The sequence below is a fragment of the Martes martes genome, assembly GCF_963455335.1.
Source record: "Martes martes genome assembly, chromosome: 7".
Lineage (NCBI taxonomy): Eukaryota > Metazoa > Chordata > Mammalia > Carnivora > Mustelidae > Martes > Martes martes.
The window spans coordinates 131782714-131808339 of NC_137894.1; the positions used below are offsets into that span (position 1 = coordinate 131782714).

General features: G+C 49.1%; 1 protein-coding gene across 3 annotated transcripts in view; it reads left to right on the forward strand.

Moving 5' to 3' along the window:
- DPF3 (double PHD fingers 3) overlaps window positions 1-25626 on the forward strand; it is a 256883-nt gene that overhangs the window by 140456 nt on the left and 90801 nt on the right. For all 3 annotated transcript variants that reach the window (XR_013967128.1, XM_080808592.1, XM_080808593.1), the window contains exons 4-6: window positions 5484-5611; window positions 13287-13382; window positions 21644-21722. Coding sequence is in view for 2 of the 3 variants with exons in the window: in XM_080808592.1 (XP_080664718.1) it covers window positions 5484-5611; window positions 13287-13382; window positions 21644-21722 (303 nt within the window). In the remaining variant the exon portion in view is untranslated. The remainder of the gene's footprint in view (window positions 1-5483; window positions 5612-13286; window positions 13383-21643; window positions 21723-25626) is intronic.

Sequence of the window (25626 nt, forward strand, 5' to 3'; positions counted from 1 at the left end):
TTTGATTTCCACCCGAGAGGATGGCTGCCCTGTCCACGGCCCTAGATAGAAGCCACTGCTCTCCTCTGACATTTCTTCTTCTTCTTTTTGCTTCGATTTGTGCATTTCTTTCTTTCCTTCTTTCTCTTCTTCTTCTTTTTAAAAAGGCTTTCTGTGCTTCAATCCTTGTTTGTCTAAGAGGTTTTTTCTTATTTGGAAACCGATTTGCTTCGGTTTGCACAGAAGCTGTCTCTGGTGTGATGGATCGTGCTGGAAGTCACCCAAGGAGTATCTCTGTTCCCAATTAGAAGTGGAGGTAGAGCTGCTTACGGGGGCCCAGGGAGGCGGCTGGCTTGGGTGACAGCTGCTGCCGCTCTGGAGAGAGTAACGATCCGTGGGTTTATATCCCTGTGTATAAAATCAGGCTAATTTAAAGATGAATTATGTGTGGGTTTTGGACCATTTTCTTTTAATGTTAAATGTCTGATGGCTCTTGTCAGGTGATGTGGTCCCCAAATTGGTGCGAGGGTCAAAAATGAGTACGGGTATAAAGAATGACTAAATCCTATGTCTAGATGGAATGTATTAGAATAAAACAATCAATGAAATCCCTAAGGGCTCGATAGGGAGCATGCCTAGGATTCACGTTGTGCAAGAGCTTGGACCTGTTACCTTGTTTTTCCCTTCACTCTCGGACCTCCTGTGGTCAGGGGCCAGGGAATGTACCCTCTGCTGGTTTGCTGGGAGGGCACTGGTTAGCCTGTCATTCTGACCTTGCAAGCCTTACCCAGAATGCTTTGAAACCAGGGTTTGCCAGTGGTCAGCTAGAATGCTGTCCTGGAAGGGTGCTCATCCGGGGATGAAGAAGGCAACATTAAGAACCATATCCTTCCATTTTGGGGGAAACAAAATCATAGTACCTGTTACTTTTAAGGGTAGAAACCTGCACTGACATGGTAGCCACTGGCCACATGTGGCTGTGGAACCCTGGAAGTCTGGCTAATCTGAATTGAGAGGCGCTGTCATTATAAAAATAAACACCAGATTCTGAAGACTCAATGCAAATCAAAGAACGCAAAATATTGAATTAATTTTTTTATACTCACTATATGTTGAAATGATAATGTTTTGGATAGAGTGGGTTAGAAAAAATATATTAAAATTAATTGCACCTGTTGCTCTTTTCAAAATGTGGCTGCTGGAAAGCTTAAAATTATGTAAGTGGCTTGCATGATGTTTCTATTGGACAATGCTGCTGTACCATTAAAATTAGAATTATTCTAACTTCACACTAATAAACGGTAGCATTTATAGGGCACTCGGACCATGCCAGGCTCTTTACATATTCGATCTAATTTCAAATTAGGAGTTTTGAAGAGAAGAACCAAAACCCAAACAGAAATTGATATACTCCATTTTCCGCTCTGTTTCCATGCTTCTGTGCTGGTTTTTTGTGGGTCATCCAGTTTCTTTATGCAGTGTATTTATTACCTTGTTTCATTTTCCCATCAGTATTATGAAATATTGTGGCCATCCTCAGTTACGATGTAGGGAAACAGAGACTCAGGCGTCTAAGGAACTAGCCCTTTGGCTAATGGTCCTTTGACCAATACATGGCTGGACTAGAGCTTGACTCCAGGGCCATCTGGAAGCAGCACTTCTATGAGCCCATCAGATATTTTGGTAACGAGGCAAGGATAATGCCACGGAGTTCCTCTGTGACCCTGAGAAGGGCTCCTTATCATTCTGTGCTACACTTTCCTCCCTGAGGGGTTGGACTCTAGATGCTTCTGGAAGTCCATTCTGGCCCTTTACCTGGAGAGAGCCCATCTCACTCTTCCTAATTTGGTTCTTTTGTCTTTCTTGGTGCTTCTACTGTGCCCATCTGGGAAATGACCAGAGGACCCAGAGAGTGGAATGAATTGCGGGAAAACAGGATGGAGGAATATGGAGCAGAGGAGGAAGAGGGAGTTGGAGGAGGAGGAGGAAGTTCACAGTGGATGGAGAGTTCCGTGGGGGGGTCAGTACTGTTGCAGAAGGGGTGAACCCCACATGGGATGTTCATATATAGCAGAGCCCGGAACCACGACACAGACCTCCCTCAGCCTCCGTAAAGGACTGTCTTTTATCTTGAAATATGAGGTCTATGGAGAGAGTTTGGGGTGCAGTGGAAAATGCACAAAGGTTTGGGAAAGGACTTTTTGAGGAAGAACCAAAGAGAGACAAAGCAATGTCTGTACAAGCTAGAGAGTATGTGAACGGGCTGGCGGGGCAGATTGGGGTCAAGGCTGGGCTTTGCCCCCAAACAGCTGTGTGATATTAAACAAATTCCATACCTCCCTAAGCTGCAGTGTCCTCATCTGTGAAATGGGATAGTAACTGTGCTCGCCTCTTGGGTCACGGTGGGGATTAAGCAACACACAGCTAGGAACAGCTACCGCATATTGAATGGTTCGTGTGTGCCGAGCCGTCCGCGTGGACACAAGCATATCAGTGCCCGCTGGGGCTCAGCCTGGGCCTGCAAACTGCTGATAAGGATGCATCAAGTGGGGCCCCCATCCTGATCTTAATGGCATCTAGGAAAGATCACTGGGCTGTGTTCTTGTTCTGCTGTGTGGCTTTCTGTGAATTACGGAACTTCTCTGAGCCTCGGATCCCTCATTTATAAAATGAGGTGATTAAAGCCGATGATCTGTAAGGCTTTTTTTCAGCTCTCAAATGTTGTGTGATTCTGGAAATAGAATTTTTTTAGTGTTGAGAGGCTACCGGGAATACTAAGATGCGAACTTAAAATATATGGTATATATGATTACTGTAAGTTAAGAGGACGGTGACCAGCTGTCCTCTTCTGACTGAAGGCAGGACATGAGGCAACATGCTTTAATTGTTTTATAAGAGACGTTTGGAAGCCTTTTTTTTTTTTTTGACTTGGGAGAAAGAGTGATATGTCATCAGAACAGGCTCTGGGGTCCCATGCTCTGAACTCGTTAAGGCAGACAGTGCACTATTTTCCCGACACTCAACTTCAGCGTAACTGAAGTTCATCACCTGCGTCTTCCCTGACCCCCTGATCTAGAGCAAGCCCCCCGCTGTATTCTCCCCTCACACCGCACTCTGTTGTTTTCCTCCGTCGCCCGTAGGACAATTTGTCATTCCATATTAATTTTGTACGCAGTGTTTAATGTCTGTCTCTTTGGACTGTAAACCCCCTAAAGGCCAGGACTGTCTTTATCTGCTACACCTCCTGGGTGCCCAGAGGAAGCACCGTGGTTCTTTGTGGAATGAATATGTGTGTGGATGAGTTCCAGGGCTGGTTGATTTGGTGGTAGTATTTCTTTTCTTTTATTTTTAATTTTTTAAAAATTTTATTTATTTATTTGACAGACAGAGATCACAAGTAGGCAGAGAGGCAGGCAGAGAGAGAGAGAGGAGGAAGCAGGCTCCCTGCTGAGCAGAGAGCCCAATGCGGGGCTCGATTCCAGGACCCTGAGACCATGACCTGAGCCGAAGGCAGAGGCCCAACCCACTGAGCCACCCAGGCGCCCCTGGTGGTAGTATTTCTTGATGGAGGTGGATGGAGGGGGATCCTGGGTTTGCCGAAGACCTTGTTGTCTCTCGAGTGACTTTAGATACTGTTTCTCCTTCCCACCGGCTTCTTCTGGGGGCTGGTCACTTGTAGGTGTGGATTTCTTCCATTTTAATGAGATGTCCTAGTGTCCCTTTCTTGTGGACTGGCCAGCCTGCCTCTGGTTCTGGGGAGACGGAAGGGGTAGGTAGAGTTCCATTTGAGTCACAATGAAGCCCAGCAGAGCAGGGTTTGATTTTGCCAGTTATTTCCATTTCTGCCCTCTCCCCCTGCCCCCACCCCACCCACTCTTCATCCTGGGGCCCTGGCTTGGGCCCCAGGAAGCTGACCTTGGTGTACTGTGTCAGTGAGGCTGCCTTGCCCCCTGGTGTCTAGTTGAGGTTGGCCAATGGGAAGGCAGAGCAGGAAGACAAGGGTGGAAAAAGAGAGCTTGGGCCATGCACCTCTTTTCCTTGGTTCTCTCTTTCATGAGCTCACTGAGGCTGCAAGCCACAGATCCCTCCGGGTTCTTGCAAATGCTCTCCCTCTGTCCCTCCAGGAAGAGCGGTGGTAATGGCGCCCCACTGCTAACTCCCGGGGGTGCTTCACCTTTTCGTGTAGTTCCCTCATTCCTGCACATACCGTTGTGAATAGTCCTACACTCCACTCTCAACTCCCCCACGCACATGGGCCATTCCCTTCCCTGGGCTGCTTTCTAGGGCACCAATCCCTCATATTCTTGTCTTCATCTTACCTGATAACAGGACAGGGGCCACACATCTAATTGCCAAGGGGGGGTATGAGGTACAGGATCAGAGAAGAGATCAGAGGAATGTTTCTTGGCAAATCAAAACAGGATCCCCTGTACCTGAGGCTTCTGCTTTTAGTTTAACAAAAGCAAAAATAATATCCCTGGGGCGCCTGGGTGGCTCAGTCCTTAAGCAACTGCCTTCGGCTCAGGTCATGATCCCTGGGTCCTGGGATCGAGCCCCACATCTGGCTCCTTGCTCTGAGCGAAGCGGGCTGCTCCCTCTCTCACTCCTCCTGCCTGTGCTCCCTCTCTCGCTGTGTCTCTCTCTGTCAAATAAATAAAATCTTAAAAAAAATCTCCTTTTGGGTTAAGAGCTTGGGGGGTATCTTGAGAAAGGAGTTCAGCTTCTTTCTCTGGTCTCTTTCAAACAGGGCTGACTCTGGCTGCCAGGACTCAGCTGGCCCCATGACCTCAAGCCCCAGGTAGCCGGCCAGACTCTGACCTTTCCAGAAAAGGTGCCCTGCTGTGCAGGCGCTGCAGCTCCCAGCCACGGAGCTGGGGTCTGCTAGACATCTGTGCTCCCTATTCTCTGACCTTGGCTTTGGTGGTCTTTGTATCCCTTGAGGGGAACAGCCTCTCTGAGGTCGAAATAGTTTTTCATGGAGCAACCTGGAGCTGGACACGCAGCATGGCTGAGGGGAGGTCATGGAGTTGCCAGACGAGACCTGGGGTAGAGGGAGAGAACACTAAGATTTGAGGCTAATGTTGGTGTATTGCTGTCGAATTTTCAAAGTACTTTCACGGAAGGGGCACATCTATGCCCCACAAAATGGCCCTGTGGGGGTACTGGCCATCGTTGCCCTCACTTTGTGGATGCAGAAGAGGGCTCCGGGGTGGTTGAGTGTCTTGCTCACAGTCAGTGTCTGTCTGGTGCCCTTCGCCCTCCTCTGCTGTGAGGCTACGGACAGGGTTGCCATTTGTCTTTGGGGCTGGAAATCGGAGACGGGAAAGCCAGACCCAGCTCCGGGGTTCCCGTTCCACCCAGAGGTGAGGGCACAGGCTGCCTCTAGCCCTACCCACAGTGCCGGTTCCTGCGTGCTCTCCGGGACCACCCCCTGTCCCTCCTGGTCCTCCTGTCCCCTCTGCTTCTAACGGCCTGACCCCCGCTTCTCTGCCCTTATTTTGCAGAAGTGGAGCTGCCCCTGAAGAAGGATGGCTTCACCTCGGAAAGCACCACCCTGGAAGCCTTGCTGCGGGGCGAGGGTGTGGAGAAGAAGGTGGATGCCAGAGAGGAGGAAAGCATGCAGGAAATACAGGTATTTCTGCGCCCGCCGTGAGGGGCGTGTCCAGAGCGCGGGTGAGGGGCTTCCTGGAGGCCCGGGCGGGAGGCAGCTCCTGCTCCCAGGCCGCCGGGTGCCCGGCTGTGGGCAGACTCACTCTGCCTTCCTCCCGTAACCCGGCCTCCAGAACAAGCCCTCACCCCTCTCTTGGTGTCCCCGTGTGGCCGTTCAGAATATATCTTTCCAGCCTGCTCTATGCCAGGGGCTGGGCTAGGTCCTGGGGACACGATGGTGAGCAAAACAGACGGGAGTCCTCACCCCTGGAGCGGGCAGTCCAGAATTCAGGCTTGAAACCTCGGGGTCGTCTACACCAGCTTGTCCCCTGTGAGCCCCCGCCTTCCTCACACCCCGTCCTCACATCCTGTCCTCAGCTCTAGTTTTCAGCACGGCCCTCTCCTCCTTCAAGGCCAGTGTAGGAGTCACACTCCAGGCGGGGCCGGTGGGTCCTGTCCCTGCGGGTTTCCCGCCCACTCTTCCCAGTCCTGTGCAGGCTCTCACTACCCAAGATCGCCGTGGTGCACTCTGACCGGTTCTCATTCCTTCGTCTTCAGTCTCTGTTGTCGAATACGATGGTTGGCATGGAGTATTGTAGTAATATTAATTAATATAAATAGAAAACAATAGTATTAATAATTAAATACAATTCAATTATTAAAATAAAATTACATTGATATTAAATGTATATTTTATGATACTTTATATTTTGTGTGATACTTACCGCATATTACATATTTATTAATTGCACATCCAACGTCATGTTTAGTGTTTTCATATTCATTTACTGACGTTACAATTGAAGTAATAGCAGTTACACGTCTGGTTTGCCTCTTGAGTGCCACCGGTCAGTGAGTTCCAAGGACTCGGGGACCATGCGGTCGTGCTCACCGTTGTCCCCTTGGGGCCTTGCCTGCTCCCACAGAGCCGAGTCTCAACAAAGATGCAGGAGGAGCCGAGAACTGGCCTCCGCTCCTGCCATCCCTGTGTGCAGGTGGGCCGTCCATTCCTGTCCCTGTCACAACACGGCCTCTGTGGGTTGCCTCTGCTCCTTAGGGCTACAGCCCTCCTGAAGGTCCTTAATCGCTATGACCTCCACGTGCCTAATGCACCTTGGAGTCATCTGCCACCCCCGTCTTTCTGTCGCACCCAGCGTCTGGTGCATCGGAATCCAGCCCACTGTGCCCGCAGCCAGAGCACAGGCTCCTCTCACCATGTGCCCCCACGACTGCCCCGGTTCCTGGCCGCTGTCATCTCCTGTCTGAACGGCTGCAACAGCTTTCTAAGCGGTGCCCCTGCTGGTGGCTGAGAGGGAGCCCTTTAACCCGAAGTGGGATCCTGTTTTTCCCGTGCCCTAAACCGGGCACAGGCTCCCGTTCTCCCCGAATACAAGTCAAGGCGCTCTTACCTCTCCGACTCGGTGTCTGGGCCTCTCCCTTGCTCGTTTCTGCTGCCGGCACACTGACCTCATTTTGCTCCTTCTAGAACACACCAGGCCCTCTGTTGCCTCAGGGTTTTGCTCGGCCTGTCTCCTCTGCCTGCAGGTTCCTCAGCCCAGGCATCAGCTGGGGCCTCACCCTCACCTTCTTCAATCTGTGTCTCTTCCTCTCTGCGAAGCTGACCCGACCCTGTGGGTACTACCGCATCCCGTGCCCTCCCTGACCTCCAGATCTCCCGATCCCCTAACTCTGCTTTCCTTTGCTTTTTCTTTGTCCCCATAGCTTTGATCACTATCCACCATACTTTGTAATTTGCTGATTTATAATGTTATTGGGTATTTTCTGTTTTCTTCCAATGGCATGTAAACTCAAGGGTGGGATGATTGTCTTGTTCACTAATATACCTGAAGCAGACAAACAGTGCCTAGCGCTTGGTAGGTGCACAGTAAGTATCTGTCGGGGGGATGTACGAGTGAACAGATTCCTGAGAGTCGCCCCAGGGGTCAACCTGTCCCTTCTCCGACATGTCCTACTTTGCTAGCTGATCTTTCATCCTGAAAGAAAGCTCTGCTTGTGCCCATCCCTTGTTTAAAAAACTTAGCTGAAACGCTTGTATCCTACTGGGTAAATCCAAAATGGTGATTGTGGTCTTTTTGGGCCTCCTCTCTCTGCTCCTAAGCTAGTTTTCAGGCTTATTTTCTTCCACTTCTGTGCTCCCCCTGTCTGCAGTCTTCCTTCTCTCCTCTGTTCCTGTGGTCATGTCGTGTCCTTTACTTGGGGAATCTTTCCGTCTATTCTACATGTACAAATTCACCCATTGGTCAGGCTCAGCCCCAATGCCACCTTTCTTGATGGTCCCACAGCCAGAGGGATTCTTCTTGTCACTGGCATTTAGGGTGACTCATTTTCTTCTTTGGTTTTTTTTTTTTTTCCCTATTCACATTCCTCCCACCTTTCCCCAGTTTTTGGAATTTTCAGGCCTTTGAAGTTAAGGCATATCACATCTGTGTTGTGTAGTTAGTATAATTTCACTGAATCAGTGGATGGAGCAGAACCATTGCCCAGAAACCCTGACACTCTAGTGACAGATAGCCTCTTATGCTTTCAAGCTGGTGGGTTCAAGGTCCTCTCAGGCAGTGTCGGGCTAATCTGTGGGCCATTGCTATGGAATCATCACCATCCCCATCCTCCCTGATGTGAATAGATGAGGAGAGCATGAGCAGAGCATCGGTCTACCATCTACCGTGCTAGAAGCGGAAATCAGGACCATAAGCCAGATGAGTTTATGTGTTCTTATCAACTTTGGTTATAAAAATAAAGTACGTATGTAGTAAATGGGTTATATTTGTTCATTTTTCATTCATTCATTCAACCAAAGTTTATTGAGTGTCTCCTCTGAGCAGGTACTATGCTAGGTTCTGGGGGGGACAGAGAAACCAAGAGAGAGCAGTCCCTACTGTTCATATTTATATTCTAGTAATGACAGACAGAAGACAAGTACACAAAGGAAATAAATGCATTTCAGGATAAATGACCATGAAAAGAACAGAGTGTGAAGATTCAGTATAAGAGGAGGGACAGATTCTAGGTAGTGTCCTAAGTGAGATAAGGGATTTAACCTCAGTCCTAAGGGATGAGAAGGAGCAAGCAAATCGAGAATATGGGGAGCAGATTTCTGGGCAGAGGAACAGTACGCTTGAAGGCCTTGAGATAGGTCTGAGCTTATAATTTTGAAAGAACAGACAGAAGATGCAGAACTCATACAACTCAATAACAAAAACCCTCCAAAATTCAATCACAAAATGGGCAGAGGACCTGAACAGACATTTTTTTTCCCAAAGAAGACATGCAGATGGCCAACGGGCACATGAAAAGATGCTCAACATCACTCAGCATCAAGGAGAAGCAAATCAAACCACAGTGAAATCAGCCCACACCTGTCAGGATGGTTATTATCAAAAGACAAAAAACAATAAGTGTTGGTGAGCATGTGGAGGAAAGGAAACCCTGATGCACTGGTGGTAGGAATGTAAACTGGTGTAGCAACTATGGAAAAATATGGAAAAGTATGATGGTATAGAACCATCATATGACCCACAATTCCACTTCCAGGTATGTATCTGAAGAAAATGGAAACACTAGTTCAAAAAGATGCATGCACCCTTATGTTGATGCAGCATTATTTACAGTAGCTAAGACATGGAAATGATCTAAACGTCCGCTGATGGATGGATAAAGAAGATGTGGTACATATACACAACGGAATACTACTTAGCCATCAAAAAGGATGAAGTCTTACCATTTGTGACAACATGGATGGCCCTAAGGACATGATATTAAGTGAAATAAATCAGAGAAAGACAAATACCACATGACTTCACTTATTTATAGAATCTAAAAAACAAAACCAAACCCAGACTTACAGATACAGAGAACAGATTGGTCGTTGTCAGAGAGGAGGGGGGTTGGGAGGGTGTGAAGTGGGTGAAGGGGATTATGCAGAATGTAGTCGGTAGCATTATATTAATTTTGTAGGGTGACAGATGGCAACTAGCCTCACTTGTAATGACCATTTCGCAGTGCCTACAAATGTCAAATCACTGTGTTGTTCACCTGAAACTGATGTAATATTGCAGGTGTATTACACCTAGATAAATGAAAAGAAAAAGGAAAAAAAGAAAGACAGAAGGTTCATGTGGCCAGAGCAGAGTGCCGGGGTGCCAGGGAGAGAAGGGCCTAGGATGGAGTGGGAGGGTTGGGCCGTGTCTGACGACTCCGGCCTCTCAGGACATGGAGGAGGCACTTGATTTCGTGGAAATGAAGAAGGAAGCCATTTTATATATATATATATTTATTTATTATTTTTTAAAAGATTTTATTTTATTATTTATTTGACAGAGAGAGATCAAAAGTAGGCAGAGAGGCAGGCAGAGAGAGAGGGGGAAGCAGGCTCCCCGCTGAGCAGAGAGCCCGATGCGGGGCTCAATCCCACCCAGGACCCTGAGATCATGATCTGAGCCAAAGGCAGAGGCTTTAACCCACTGAGCCACCCAGACGCCCCTGAAGGAAGCCATTTTAACGAGGGCAGCGAATTCATGTTTCCCCAAGATCCCCCTGGCTGCTGCCTGGAAAAGGGACTGGACGCAGGGCTGTGGAAGAAGGAGGGAAATCAGTTAAGAGGTTTTTGCAGCGTTCCAGGCTGGAGATAATGGAGTCTTTTAAAGGCATTCCTTCATCTTTTTTAACACAACCACAAACAATTGTTATCATCACTGTGAAGACTGTTTAGAGTAACAGGGAGAAAAGTTATTTTAAAATGTGTTTATTTTCCAGATAATGTCCTTGGACAGGGAATGCAAATATGTTAGTGGGGGTTCAGCTGCATCTTAGTTGGACCTCTGCCCTTGACTCCTCTGCACAGGATGCCCCCTCTGCTTCCTGAGCCCTGAAGGCACGCTTTGTTTGTTAGGAACTCCTGGCTCCTCCCTGGTTATGTAGAGAGGCTTTTGGGTGTCCAGGTCACATCGTCGCAGGAAATGCAAACACACTGGAATGGCTGCTGTCACATCAGAGGTCTGGGGCACAGACTAGGGGTTCTCAAGATGCAGGGAGACCAACAGGAAAGGGAGGGAGAAGTCCATTTACTTCTGGACATTGAGGCAATGTGGTGGGCAGTGCTGGAGACTAGCTCAGTCACCTTCACCAGGTTTCACTTCCAACCTGGGGTTCAGCTGGCAGGTCAAAAATATCTGCATGACAAAAAATGAGGGTGGAGTCAGATTGTACGGCACGCCAGAGGCCATGAAGCTTAAATTCGAGGTCCTTGGAACTCACCATGATTAAATGACTTCAAGACCCAGAAGTTGGCAAGACAGCTGTTTGAACAGCCACAACAGTCATAACAACAACACCTCATATTTATACCACATCTTTTCACCGAAGTCTGCCGAGTGTTCGACTTGTCATCCTCTTGCCTTCCACTTGTGTTCCCACCTATGGTTCAGAAAGCCAAGATGCAGACAGCCTAGGAGTCCTGATGGGGACCTGGACCAACTTTTCCTTGCTGTGGGCCAGAGGGCATGTCTCATAGACAGCACTGCTTCTGTTAGATGGCTGCAGTGGGCCCAGAGACCCCGCGTGCCGTCAGCTGATGGCTTCCCAAGTAAGCCTAGTAGAGAAGCCAGAGGAATATTTACAAGACCTGTTTTGAGCTCTGTGTGAGGATTTGTAATCAGCAGTGCTCTGACACCTGTGGCTGGGAGCGAACTCTGATGAGAAGGCCGTGGAAGAAGTTCCCTAGAAACTCATCCCTGGGCTTCCTACTTGGAGGACAGGCTGGAGGCATTGTCTGGGAGGCCAATGGAGCAGTGATGATGATTCCATGTGTCTGTAAAGTGTGTGCTGCCTCTAAGCCTTTTCATAGTTTGTGTCATTGTCTTGCCATCACAGGGGTGGATGCTGATGCTGTTATCCTGTATAATATGGTGCCTGCCCTCCTTTCTAGACTCTTCTTATGCCAAGCTCTCCTGAATCACTGAGCTCTAGTCGCCCTGACCTCTTTCTGCAACATGGACAAGCCATGTTTCTTTTCCTGCCTCAGGGAGCTTGTTCATGCTGTTCCCTCTGCCTGAAACACTTTTCCTTTCTCCCTGCCCTTGGTCTTCATTCCCAAGGCTAGTCTCTGCTCATCCTTTATATCTCAACTCACTTAGGTCACTTCCTCAGGTAAGCCTTTCCTGATGCTCAGATTAGGTAAAATTCCCTCTAATAGCCTCTTGTAGCAGCTTGTACTTGCCTGTCATTGTGTTTATGGCAGTTGTAACGATGTGGTTGTGGATGTTGTTTAAATCTGTCCTCCCTTCACTATACTGTAGAATCCTTTTAGGGCACCGACTGTAGTTATTCCGTGGCTTGTCTAGCACAGTGCCTGCCATATAATCAGCACTAAACAAGGGTTTGTTGATCAAATGAATGAATGAATTCCTATTTTATAATTGGGGAAACTGAGGCATGAAGAGGTGATGACTCACCCAAGGTTGCACAGTGAGTCCATAAAGAGGTTTCTAGGGCTCGTGACATGGAGTCCAGTGAGCTCCATGCCCTTTCTCCTTATCCCACTTTCAGTCTGGGGAGCTGGGTCCTCTGCCACTATCTTTCATTCTGCCCTTAAACCTAGAGACACACAACTTACCTGCCCTCCACTCCCTACAAAGGGAGTGAAGTGTTCGGGTTCCTACAGAAAGGGTCTACATAATACACCTTCAATCTTCAGACACATGGCTGAGAAACGACCAGGAGACTCTGAGCTGATGAATCTGACTTTGCTTTGGCCATGGCTTCACTGTATGACCTTGGGCAATTAAAACTGTTTTTAGCCTCAGTTTATTCACCTGTAAAGTGGAAATTGGATTCTCTGCTGCTGTGTGAATCACAGATCTGTTGGAGAGAGATAATTAAATTCATGAACTTTAAGCTTCATTACAAGTAATGTGCTATAAATGAAAATCCATTTTCTTTAAAAAAAAAAACAAACAGTGGGGGCGCCTGGGTGGCTCAGTGGGTTAAAGCCTCTGCCTTCGGCTCAGGTCATGATCCCGGGGTCCTGGGATCGAGCCCCACATCGGGCTCTCTGCTCGGTGGGGAGCCTGCTTCCCCCTCTGCCTCTCTGCCTACTTGTGATCTCTGTCTGTCAAATAAATAAATAAAAACTTAAAAAAAAAAAGTGGATGAGTAAGAACAACACATTAATGTCAAATTCTGGTCAGATGAACAGGAAGTTACTTGTTTTCATCAAATAGGGCAGGGTCCCAGAATGGCAGAGAAAGGAGGAATGTATTTTCATATTTAGGAACCAAAGGAACATTATATTTAAAAAAGTAAGTTTTGAAAAACATCTTGGGTCCGTGTAGAAAAATGCCCCTACCAGAGTATACTCTTTTTAGAAAATGCTTTCTGGGTAAAAAGAGTTGAAAAAAGTCAGTGTTCTGGGAGGACCAGGCTGGAAGGGGCCCAGGGGTTTGAGAGACTTGTTATGGCCAAGAGCTTGGACTCTGGGCGGCCTTTTGGAGGCCCAACTTCCCCAGCAATGGCAGCATCTTCACCTTGTTGGAGCACAGCCACAAAACAGACCTCCTGGCCCTCCCTCACTTTACCCTCTGATGGCTTCCTCCTTTGCATTTTATTTCTCAACCCCTCTGTTCATTTTCTTGTCATTTCAGAGGGTTTTGGAAAATGATGAAAATGTAGAAGAAGGAAATGAAGAAGAAGATTTAGAAGAGGATATCCCCAAGCGCAAGAACAGGACCAGAGGACGGGTAAGCTGGGGACGCCATGAGGGAGGGAAGAGTTAAGGGAGGCGGAGGCCCGGAGAACAGTTTGTCCCCAGACCCAAAGTCCCAGTGCATATCCTCTCATACCCATGGTCTCCCTTGAATACACAGAGAGGAGGAACCCACCCCAGGTGGGAGCCTCTAAGAGCCTGTAAGAGTTTAGAGCTGGCCAGAGGGAGAAGAGGAGAGAGAAGGTGTCCTGAGGGGACAGTGAGGGTCCTGGGAGGGTTGGGGTGGGGGTCCGGGGAGGGTGGAGGAAGGGGAGAATGTGACTGCTGTACCCATGACTTGGTCTTAAAAGAAGGCTGCATTTTCCTGTCCCTGGGGCTGCCCTGGAATCACCTGCTTTGGGGTGTTCTTCACTAGGTGGAGAGTAGGATCACTCTGGGAGAGCGTGGCCGCCGAGGCTAATGGTTTCCAAGTGGGTGGGGGATGGGCTTTTGGTGTGGGGCCCCGGATGTGGCAAGAGGAGGCCAGAAGCCTGGGGCTGGCCCGGGGGGAAATCTGTGGTGGAAGGTATACAACTTATGGGAGCGGTGCTTGAGGGGAGGGACCCAAGGCTGAGCGGTGGTGCTCTCAGGCATGCGGGTTGCTCCTCCAGGTTCCTCGTGTTCAAGCCCAAGGGGCTTTTGGTGGTCACCCTCAGGGGTCTGCAAGGACATTTGACAATAAATAATAATGAGGTGGAGACAGACCTCTGGGGTAAACTTGCTTGCTGTCTAGAGAATTAGGATTAGGCCTTCTGGCCCCTTTAGGCTGTAGGCAGGACCCTTAACCCTCTTATCCATGGGTGCCCTGCGGGTTGGGGTCCAAGGCCAATCGTGGTCTGCCTCCCAATTCTTGTGCTTCTTGGGCTTCAGTATCCATCAGAGTCACCAGGAGAGCCTATCGAAATGCAGATTCCCAGGACCCGCTCCCAGAAGTCCTGATTTAGGAGGTTGAGGTTAGGGTTCAGAAAGCTGTATTATAAGCAGATTCCCAGGTGGCTGGTGTAAGCAGCGGTCCAGTGCTGCCCACATTGAGCTCGGCTGCTCTGGCTTGTTGGCAGGGGCTGGCATTTCTCAGGCCGGGCAGGGCAGCCCTCTGATGTTGGATGCCTTCTCTAGTGGCCAAGCAGCTTCAGCTATGATCTTGTTTTATTTGTTCTTTACTCCCACTTTTTGTTGGTTCGTATATTCGATTTTTGGGAGAATATCTGAAAGGAAGTCCTAGACATTTTATCATTTAACCTGCACATACCTTAATGTATTTCTCTAACAAATAGCGCTATTATACCCAATAAAAACAACGACACTTCTAATATCTATGCTCTAGTCCCTGATGATTTCCTTGGATTTTCTCAAAAATGCCTTTTTACAGTTGGCTTGTTTGAAACTTAAGCCTCTTTTATTCGAGACATACCTCTTCCCTGCTCTACCCCCCGCCCCCGCCCCATGCACACACATATTTTTTTCTCCATGCTATTTATTTGTTGAAGAAGTTGGGTGGTTTTTCTTGCAGAATTCCCCACATTCTAGATTTGGTGGATGGGTGGTATTTAATGTATCCTCTTTATTTTCTGGAAACTTGATTAGGCTCAGACTATTTGAATATGGGTGTAAATTCTTTTGGGGGGGCACAAGGACCCTTCCTGTGCCTCTTACTGTATCATGTATCACATCACGAGGTATGTGTTGTCCAGCTGTTCTGCTCTCAGGGCTGGGGTGGGGCTGGGGAATGGATCAGTGGATTCAGGTGTTGTCAGCCTGATCTCGCCCTAGAAGTTTCCCCATCAAGTTCTCATCTAGCTGTTTCAGCAACCAGTGATAATGCCCAGACTCATGACTTCATTGCAGGCCACAAAATAGTGAATATCTAATTCCATCCTTAGAGGAGGTTTTAGAATTTCTGGACCTTGTGTGAACTCCAAGAGCTGTGTGCCACCAGGCCTGCTTCCATCCCGTCCCTCAGCCCAAACCAAAGTTACTAGGGTAGATTGTGGACAATGGTCCTCTTCACATCTTCTCCACTCCCATCCTAGATCTAGATGATTGATCTCGGCAGAGCATGGGTATGAGCTGGGTGTCTCCCCTATAAGAACATGGCAGTGGTACTCGCTCAATGTGCTTCCTGGCCACCAGGCCATGTGCTGGGGCTCTTTACAACAAGAGCTACACATCGAGGGTGATGACTATGTACTTTGTCCTGCACTCTTGATTTCTCCCCTGTTCCTCATAGGGACATGTGGTGACTGAGCACTTAAAATATTGCCAGTTCAAATTACAATGTGCTGTAAAGGTAAAATACACACCAGATTTCAAACACTTAGTATGAAAAGAATGCAAAGCAGCTCATTAATATTTTTTATATTGATTATATATTGAAATGATAATAGTTTGAATACATTGGGTTGAATAGATGATATTATTAACATCCATTGTACCTGTTTCTCTTTTTACTCTTTTTAAAAAATGTGGCTACTAGAAAATTTAAAATGATGTGTGTGGTTCACATTATGTCTCTATTGGCCAGCACTTCTTGTTTCATTCCCAGATTCTGGGATTATTACTCCCAGACAGATTATGGAACTTGCTCAAGGTCATCTAACCTAGTAAAGAAGAAGTCAGGATTCGAACACAGGTCTGTGCTTTTGTCATGGAGTCATGCCTGGCCCAGTGCCCATCATGGGACTAAAGAACAGCTTGTCGAATGAATGACTGAGTGTTAGGAAAGAAAGAAAAGTTCTGTTTCAACTTTCTGGGAGTGGAGAGAAGGCCTGATCACAGTGAGGGAGCTGGATGGGGCTTCGCCTAGCTCAGGGCCCATCTGATGTTGGCCAAGAGCCAGCTGAATGGCTCTATGTTGGGTAGGGACACTGTGGACATGTCACCCATGGTGGGAGCCATGGGATGACCTAGAAGGGCGTGAGCAGACCTGCTGAATATAGGTGTGAGGCTGCTTCACCCATAGCCTCAGTTAAGCTACGATTTTAAGTGGTATATTCAGGCTGCGGCTGGTTCCCGGAGAGCGTTTCTGTTGTCCGGACTGATAGGTGGAACCTCAATGTGTGGTCCCTGGACTTCAGCCTCAGGACCACTTGGGGGGTTATCAGACACACAGGACCCTGGACTCCACCTGAGATGGACCAAATTAGAGTTTTCACTTTGACAAGACCCCTAGGTGCTTTGTGCACTCATTAAGGAAGTCAGGGTGAGGTAGTGATTCCAAGAACAGCCTCTGCCCTGTTTGAACCATGAGTTCAAATCCCAGCTCCACTATTTACTAGACTTTGGGTAAATTATATAACCTCATCTTCTTGATCAAATTATAGCAATACTCTGGGCCTCAGTTTTTCATCAGGAAAATGGGAGTACTAATACCCAGCCAATTCTGAGTGCTTAATAAAGTCTAGACATTGCTCAGAGGGTGCAAAGGGAACAACACTTGGAGTTCTGACGATCAGACCCAACAATTAATAATTGCATCTATGCTAACTTTAGCCCAAGGAATCCAAGCTCTTTAAAATTCATGAAATCCCTGGAAGTCATCCATGTGAACATTATCAATCAGTCAATCAATCAATCAGGAACTGTTTATTGATGTGCTGTGGTGCAGTCCCATGCTTCTCAAACTAAGGTGCATGAGAAGCTCGTGGTGATTTTGTTAAAGTGCAAATTCGGATGCAGTGGGTCTGGGGGTGGGGGGGGCACTGAGAGTTTGTCTGGTTAACAAGCTCCCAGGTGATGCCCGCACTGCTGGTCTGAGGGCCACATTTTAAATAGCAAGGATGGGGGTGGGCGCTTGGGTGGCTCAGTCTGTTGAGTGTCTGCCTTCGGCTCAGGTCATGATCCTAGGGTCCTGGGATTGAGCCCTGCATCCAGCTCCCTGCTCGGCAGGGAATACGTTCTCCCTCTCCTCCCCATTCATGCTCTCTCTCTCAAATAAATAAATAAATATTCATTAATATTTATTAATATTAATTGTAATCAATTAATTATAATATTTATATAATATAATATATAATTATAATATTAAATAATTAGTAAATATTATTAAATAAATATTAAATAAAATATTTTTAAAACCCCACATAAATAAATAAATAGCAAGGATAGGAAGCTATGGTTCTCGTTTTTTTTTTTTTTTTTTTTGTCTCAGGAATTCTTTACTTAAAAATTACTGAGAGCCCCCCTGAAAGCTATTGTTCTGGTGGGTTATAACTAGTGATACTTACCGTATTAGAAATTCAAGCAGAAGAAAATGTTGCTCTTCAGAATACACCAGCACACAGAGTGAGGACATCATCATGTCAGGGAGCCTCTGGAAAATGCCACGGTGCACTTGTGAGAGAACGAGAGTATAAAGTTTCGAGGAACATTCTCGGACTATTCAAGTGCTGTGAGGCAGACCCCCTTGTGAGCCGTTACTTGAGAACAGCTCCCGTAGAGGAGCTAGCTCCGGGAGCCCGAGTCAAGGGTCTTTTAATTGCAAGGAACTCCACACTTCAGCAAAAGCGGGGAGTATTTGAAAAGCGGCTGGGTTATTGCCCCAAATATGTACAATTTTTGAAGTTTCAACTCTCAGGAAGGGCAAGAAAATGGCAGAGACTTAGAGGACTGGGAAAGAACCTAGGCCGTTTGTGGCCCCTGCTTCTTCCTTCTTTGTTTTTCTGTCAGAAGACTGTGTTTCCTGCTTCTCTGTGTCCTTGGCTCCATAGCTCCCGCATTGATGGGCTCCCAGTTCACGTGCCTGTGTTCACTGCAGTCATTGCCCCAACGCCAGGTGCTTTGGAGGTGGAATCTGATTGGCCCAGCTTAGGTCATGTGACCACTTTTGAGCCAGCCAATCAACTGAGGCCAGTGGGGCCGGGCCACGTGGTACAATCAAGGCTGTCTTAATCAAGGCTTACCAGTGTCTGAATGGGAGGTGGTGTGGGGAGGAGTGGAGTGGGATGGACAATTCTCAGAGAGGGAGGACTGGTTCCTTTTGGACAGTCAGCTTCAAAGTTTTGCAAAATAGATTCTGGATACCTAGGCTGTGCTCCTTCTACTGACTCTGTGACTGTGGATGAGTCATAAAGCTTAGAGCTGGTCTCATCAGGTGCCGATGGGAATAGTATTACTTTCTGTAACTCACGGTGTCTGGTAGGAATGAACTGACCTAATACATGTAAGAGAGCTTGGGATGCTATGTGCCCAACATCGATCTAAGTGTTGGGTGTTCATACCAAAATGTGAAATGCCGTCTTCGCTCTTAAGGACTTTGGGATTAAATTGAGGAGAAAATGCGAATGACCATGATACAATTAGAAAACAGCAGGCTTCTGCCTGTGCACTAACCAAATGCAATAAAAGTTCAGAGGAGAGAGAAGAGATCAGCTTGGGCAAGAAGGGGACGTAATTTATCAAGCACTTCCTGTGGATGTGGCTCTGTCCCCTGTGGTTTCACACACTCTTAGCTTGAACCCTCTCAGCAACTCTGCACTAAAGGTGTTGCTGTGCCCATTTTACAGCTGAGAAAATGAAAACCTAGAGAAGTAACTTGTTTACAGACACATGCCTGGTGTTTAAACCCATGCCTGTCTGACTTTAAAGCTGATGTTCTTTTTACTCCTTGGTCTGGCAGGAGGAAAGTTCTCACAGGAGTGGAATGTTAGTGGGGCTAAACCATGGAGCACTGTGGGTGGCAGAGGAGAGGCTGGTCAGTGGCAGGGATCATACATGAGCACGAGGGGAACCTGATGAGACTGGCACTAGGTTGCCGTTGGGTGTGTCAGTGGGTGTTAGATGGCAATGAATGAATGAGTGACCCTAACTGATCTGGGAGTCCCAGGGTGGACTGGGAAGGCCGGTGCAGAGGTAGAACCCCAGCTGGTGGGTTCTTTGAGCCACTCAGCGTTAGTGGATGTGCTCCTGGATTAAAATGTGGAACAGAAGGGAAATGCAAAGTCTAAGATGGCCTTTGAAGGAAGAAACAACAGCATTTTGATATAAAGAATGAAGGAGAACCAAAGATGGCCGACTCGCTGACCGACTGATGGACCAACGGATTCAGCCCAGGCTTAATAAAAGTGTCTTAAGTGGCAGGCCCCGTACCAGGTTCTGAATATAGTGTGGCCCAAGTAGACGTTTTCCAGCCCTTATTGGGGAGACAGAAGATCAACAAGTACAGCAACAACCTGTATAACTAAGTGTTGGGACTAAACATACAGCCAGGCAGGGGAAAGAGAATGATGGAGAGGCTATATGAATGGATCTAGGTTGGTCAGGGAGGGCTTCTCGGGGGAGGTGACATCTGAGCAAACCAGTGGGATTCTGAGTTTCCAAGTTTGAGCGATTCCCTTGCGTGTGCCCATTTTGCAGTTGAGGAAACCAAGGTGCAGGGAGAGTGTGGAAGCCACAGTGCTGGTCTGTCCTGCGGGGTGAAATCCAGCCCTGGCTCTCAGCGGGGGAGTCCTTCCCTTTCCGGTGGCGGCTCCCCAACGAGTGCGCGCTTCCCCTCCTCTTGGCCCAGGTGGTATTTTTAGTCTCAGAGCCCCTTCCCCGCGTCTGCTGTTGGCTCGTCATTCTGCTTGACTTGCTTTCACCTGCTGCAGGCGGCTGTGACAGGGCTGCGGGCTGCGCACGTCAAGCTGTCCCTGGCTTCACCATGGGGGCGTGGGGGGGTGCAGCTGAGTGTGACCACCCTCCCTGTCGTGGTCGTTGTCGTCGTCGCGGTGGTAGGCAGGCGGAGAGGCCTGTCTGTGCCCCCGGGGTGACCGCAGCACCTCACAGCTCCCCCTGCAGGTCATCTCTGAGTAATGAGGGCCGGGGTGGGGGGAGGCTGCTGGGGGCGACCGGCTTGGGTGGGGGCTGGGGAGGCAGAGAGGCAAAGCGGTGGGAGGGAGGGAAGCAGGGAGGTGGAATTTTGTAATTTGTTTTGGAGCGAGATGAGCTGAGGAGGTGGCGGAGGTGGTAGCTTGGCAGGTGGTGTTGATTGTGAAGAGTGCGTGTTTTGTGAGAGCGTGTGAACGTCGCAGGCCTGGGGTACAGGCCTTTCCGCTGTGAAATCCCCCGCAAGTGAGTGAGTGTGTGTGTGTGCGTGTGTGTGAACATCACAGGCCTTTTGGCACTGAGGTCCCCAGGGCCACTTGTCCAGGCCCAGCCCCTGGGACTGCCCCGTTTCCCCTGCACCCCGGGTGGCTGCCATGTTTTATTTCTCATCTGCTGCGGCACCTTCTCTGTCCTCAAAGCCCTCAGCAGGCCCTTTCCCTGGTTGGGAGTTTACTGCTACTCATTACCAGAGAATGACCTGGAGGCGGCCGGGGTGCTACCCACGTGACCGTGTGGGACTTACAAAGGTTTAAAAATAAACCTTGCCGCGTTCTTGCAGCCGCTGTCCCGGGGCTGCCGCGCTGCCAGCACCCTCTCTGGCTGCTCTCCTCCACCCTTGGAGGTGGAACTCTTCCCACCCCCACCCCAGGCTGGGCTGGCTCTTTCTGGAGATGCCCGCAGGGTGGTGGGATCAGGAATCCGGGCCCCAGGAGACTGGGAGGTGTCAAGGCCTTTGTTACTGGCCAGAGGCCTGAGGCAGGTCACACCGGGAGGCCTCGGCTGACGCTCACCCCCAGGAGGGGCAGGGGAGAGGGGTGAGGAGAGCTCGCAGCCATGCCCGGGCTGGATTCCAGGCCTGGCTGGCCCCTGAGAGACTTGAAGAGGACTGTGTGAGCCTGGGGCGAGAGCCCGGGGTGATGACTGCAGTCACCCTCCCTGCTCCAGGCCGCCATCATCCGGTCAGCTGAGGGGAGCAGGGTGGGCATCTCCACGTGGGGCCGATAAAGCTAGAAGGCCAGGCAGCGGGAGGAGGAGGTCCCTGTGGCAACCACAGAGAACAGGGATGGGGAAGATGTAGGCTTTGCAGTCCAGGCTGTTGTGAGTTTACGTCCTGGCTCCGCACTTCATAGCGGAGGGACCCTGGGCGAGCTACTTAACCTGGGGTTGCCTCAGTCTCCCGATCTATAAAATGGGGAGAAAAGTAGTACCTCTCTTGGAGTTGTGAGCATTTCATGAGATGACGTGGGTGAGTCGCTGAGTGCTCTGGAGCAAGTTCCCTGACCTCTCTGGGCCTCAGTTTCCAGACCTGTAAAATGGGGTTGGTATTGCTTCAAAGGCTGTGAGGAAGACCAGAGGAAGAGATGTAGGTGAAGTGCTCGGGGCCTCACAGAGTACGTGCTCAGGAGCCGTAGTGAGCATCACCATAACAGGCATCCCCGTTCCTTGTCTCCCCAGGCCCGTGGCTCGGCAGGTGGCAGGAGGAGGCACGACGCTGCCTCTCAGGAAGACCATGACAAACCTTACGTCTGTGACAGTAAGTACGGCCCAGGCCGCCTTCCTGACCCTGCCTCTGCCCCCAGCACCCCCTTCCCTGCGCTTCCCTGGCTGTCGTGCCCCCAGCCTCAGCCTCGCTGGCTCCCCCTCTTGGGCCTGCCCCCAGCTCGCAAGTCTGCCGCCTCTGCAAAGGCTTGTTGCCAAACCTCTTGTTGCCAAGGCTTCGCCCACCCAGGTGTTTGTGCATGAGGGAGAAGCCAGCCAGGGGCGCCGGCCTCCTGTCTCTGGCAGCTTCTTCTGGCGAGCGCTCGCTCTCTCTCTCTCTCTCTCTCTCAGATTCATCCTCTGTTTCTTTCTCTGTTTCAGAGAGTTACAAACAAAAGCATAACTCAAACTCCCCCTACAAAGGTACTTGATTCTTTTGGCTTTTCATGTTTCGCTTTCATCTCCTTCTCTCTCTCCTGTCCCAGGTAGGGCAAGTTACGAATCTTCCTCGGACGACGACTTAGCTTAATCAATGGCCCACGGTCCATCTCCGGCCTTTCTTGCCTGCTTCAGAGGCACCTCTTGGGCAAGGACTGGCTGGTCCTGGTTTAGGGGGTGCGGACGGAGCTGGGGCAGGGAGCAGGGATTGCTGTCGGCCTGAACACTGTTGTCTTTCTCACCTACCCGAGCGTTGGGCGGTGGGTTTAAAATCCTTGCCCTAGATATCGCTCACTGTATGGGGCGCCATCTGCTCGTTCCACAGCAGGGACTGCCCTAGAAACCACACTCCCTGACCATCTTCCCCTCCTGTCTTTTCTGCTCCGAGGACGCAGAGCTGGGCCACGGGAGAAGGGCAGCGAGGTGGCTCAGGCAGGGCTGTGGCTCGGTGCTTCCTTCCGCCGGCATCTGGCGGTGTCCGCATTCGCTGTGGAAGCGGAGGGCAGATGGGGAGATGGGGCTCAGGGAGCACATCGGGGGTGGTACTCCTTTCCTCCCTCTTCACTGGCCTCTTTCGATTTCAAAAAGTTGCTCTGTGCCCGGTGGGGTGACAGCTGGTTGGAGAACATTTTGCTAGAAGAACTCAAACTCCATGACCCCCATTTGGCTGCTTAATACACCGTACCGATGGCACTCACGAGACAACTCTTGCAGGTAACAGCTCCGTCCCACAGCGGTTTTGTTCCAGGACCGGGAGGAGATAGGGCACGGGGGCTGGTGTCTCTTGGCGAAGTCAAGAGGTCCCTGCTTTGGCCTGAGTCTTGCCTCCCGGAAGGGCCTCTGTTTTGTTCAGCTGCACTGAAGCCCTAGCACGGGAGCCCTCTGGGGACTGATCCCGGACTGGGAAGGGTCCTTCTGACCCCCGCAGAGCAGACTTTCCAGCTGTGTCTGGCTGGAGCTGCCCAGCCCCCAAGCGTGCCGACAGCTGCTTTGGGACTGGGGCACCGCCATTGGATTTCTCTTTTACATGGCTTCATTTTTGTGATCTGATCTTCTGCCCCATAGCCCGCGGGGTTACTTTTTTGCTCTGTCTCTTCAGTTTTCATGGGATTCGCAGCCCATAAGCCCCTAAATTCCCAGACACCCCTGACACGTCCTTCTTCACCCACCTCTCAGTTCCTCTCTTCACTCCTTTTTCTGCCGTCCTCCTCCTCACCTGTTGCTTCCACGGAGCACCCTCTGTGGGTGTCCCTCTCTTGCCCGGCCCCCCTCTTTCTGCAACGAGTGCTCACGTCCTTCCTTCCCCCAACTCCTGTCACTGTGATTAGGAGCTCCCAGGGCCATTCGCTCTTTTTCTGTCCCCTTCCCCGCAGTCTCTTCCTCCTTCTGTTTACCCCTTGATGCTCGGGAGGGCTATACAAAGGCCTGATGTTGGCTTTCTGGAAGTCTCAGTGGCCGATTCCTTGGCTCTGCCCACACAGCCGCTGCCTCCCTTCTCCTCCCTTGGGGGACCATGGTCTACCGTAGATTGCCTTTCTCTCTCCTGGCTCTCGTAGGGAATTGTGTGGCAGCTTGGTGATGAATAGACTTTATTTTTATCTGGTGCCCTTCAGACACGTGATCCTTTGGGATAGGGATGACCTTTGCAGAGGTCGTGAGGCCCACCCTCCACCCCCGAACTGAGCAAGGAGTGCTTTTAATAATCTCTAATGGATCCTAAGTAGAGAGGTGTCCGGTCACCTCCTTGAGTGTCCCCAGGGATGGTGTTACCATAAACTACCCTTTCTTTCATGATTCCAACTGTGCTCTGAATGATTGTTTTCCCTTAATAGGAGCTAAATTTTCCATTTTAGCAGATTTTGTCTTTTGCCCCCTTATCTTTTGCACATCGTTTCCCCAAAAATAGGCACATTGAGTATTTTGCCTATTCTGGGGGTGCTTTTCACATCCCCTTGTATTCTTGGTTTATTATCTAGGGCCACATCCCATAACCTCTGTGATGGCCCGCTCTAAATTCCCTTCCAGGTTTACATTTAAGTTCGGCACTCCCACTGGAAGTAACACCAAGGCCAAGTAGCTCAGAGAGTAACAGACACACTTCCCTGTTTATTTTACACATCGGCTCTTAATAACAGCCGGCATGTATAGAGAACAGAAGTACTTGGCCGCCCCCATTGCCCTGTGCACCATGCCCACGACCTCCCATGCCGGGCCTGTCCTGACCCCATGCCTCGCCAGGTGCGTGCTCTTTTCTACTTCACGCATTTGATTATTCTCTCTTCCGTAAATCACTCTGCATTTAGCCCTATCGAGTCTCAATAAAGAGATACAATAATATGTGACTTCAATATATAAGATTCAATAAAGGCAAATTTAAAGACATTGCCCCGTAGTTGAATTTCATCCTCTGCAGATTTACAGTCCCTGCCATTGTTGTGTTGTCTATGGTTTGATTTGCATAATCCCCACTCCATCTCCGGAGTTCTTTATGAAAATATTAGGCCACCTTGTACCCCGCCACCTCTTCCTGGGTTTATATGTGGAGTAGTAATAGCTATCTTTCAGGTGCGATTATGTTTAACCCTTCTTGGTTTGTATTCCTAAATGTAGTTGTCCTATTATGTTCTTGGTCCAAGCATCCCTTTCAGGATGGGTGGTTGAAATATTATCTTAGCTGCTAACTTCAGGTGATAGATAGTTTGCCTGTTGCCTTTCACTCAGCCATCGAATTTATTCCATCTCAGAGAAATACTAAATCATCTGAACATAATTTATTTTTTTACCCAGTCTGTGGTATGTGTGTACATGAATACTTCATTTTCCAGCAAGTAACCAATCCCTGTTAATTATCCTTAATGTGTACCAAGCTTCAGGAGTAAAATTCTGGTTCTTCTGCTTCAACCTCTTGCCAAAGAAAAGTGTTCCTTATCCACAGAGCAACTGAGTATGACTTTGTGGGGAAGGCTGTCGGTGTTTGTCAAAGTGTGGACCTGGGCCGTCTGCACAGAGAGAACCGAGATGCTTATTAAAACGTGATTCCTGGGCCTCATACTGGACCTCCTGCATCAGAACCACGGGGAGCAGGCTCAGGAACCTGCATTTTTTTTTTTTGCGAGCTCCTCAGGGGAATTCCTTCTGAATTTTCAGAGTGACTGGTCTACTTCATTCAAATTTGAAGGCTTCTAGCCTTTTTATTGTTCCCTGCTTTTGGCATCCGGAAGTTCTAGAGTCTTCAGGAATTCTCCAAGCCAACTGCCATAGGCTTGCTGCACTGTTTTAGTTGGTCTCTTTAGAAATTTTCCTTTCCTGTTTTTTTCCAAGCATTGATCTAAAACTCAGCAGTCCCATATAAAGCTCAGCAATCCAGCACTTGGCCTTAATTTACTTAATAGCTTTAAATCCTAACAGTATCATTAGCCCCCTTTTAGAGGTGGGATGATAACTGGAGACAGACATACGAAAGCAATCCTTGGGTTGGGCTACTGGGATGTTTTAAAAATCATTCTAAATGTTTATCTCAT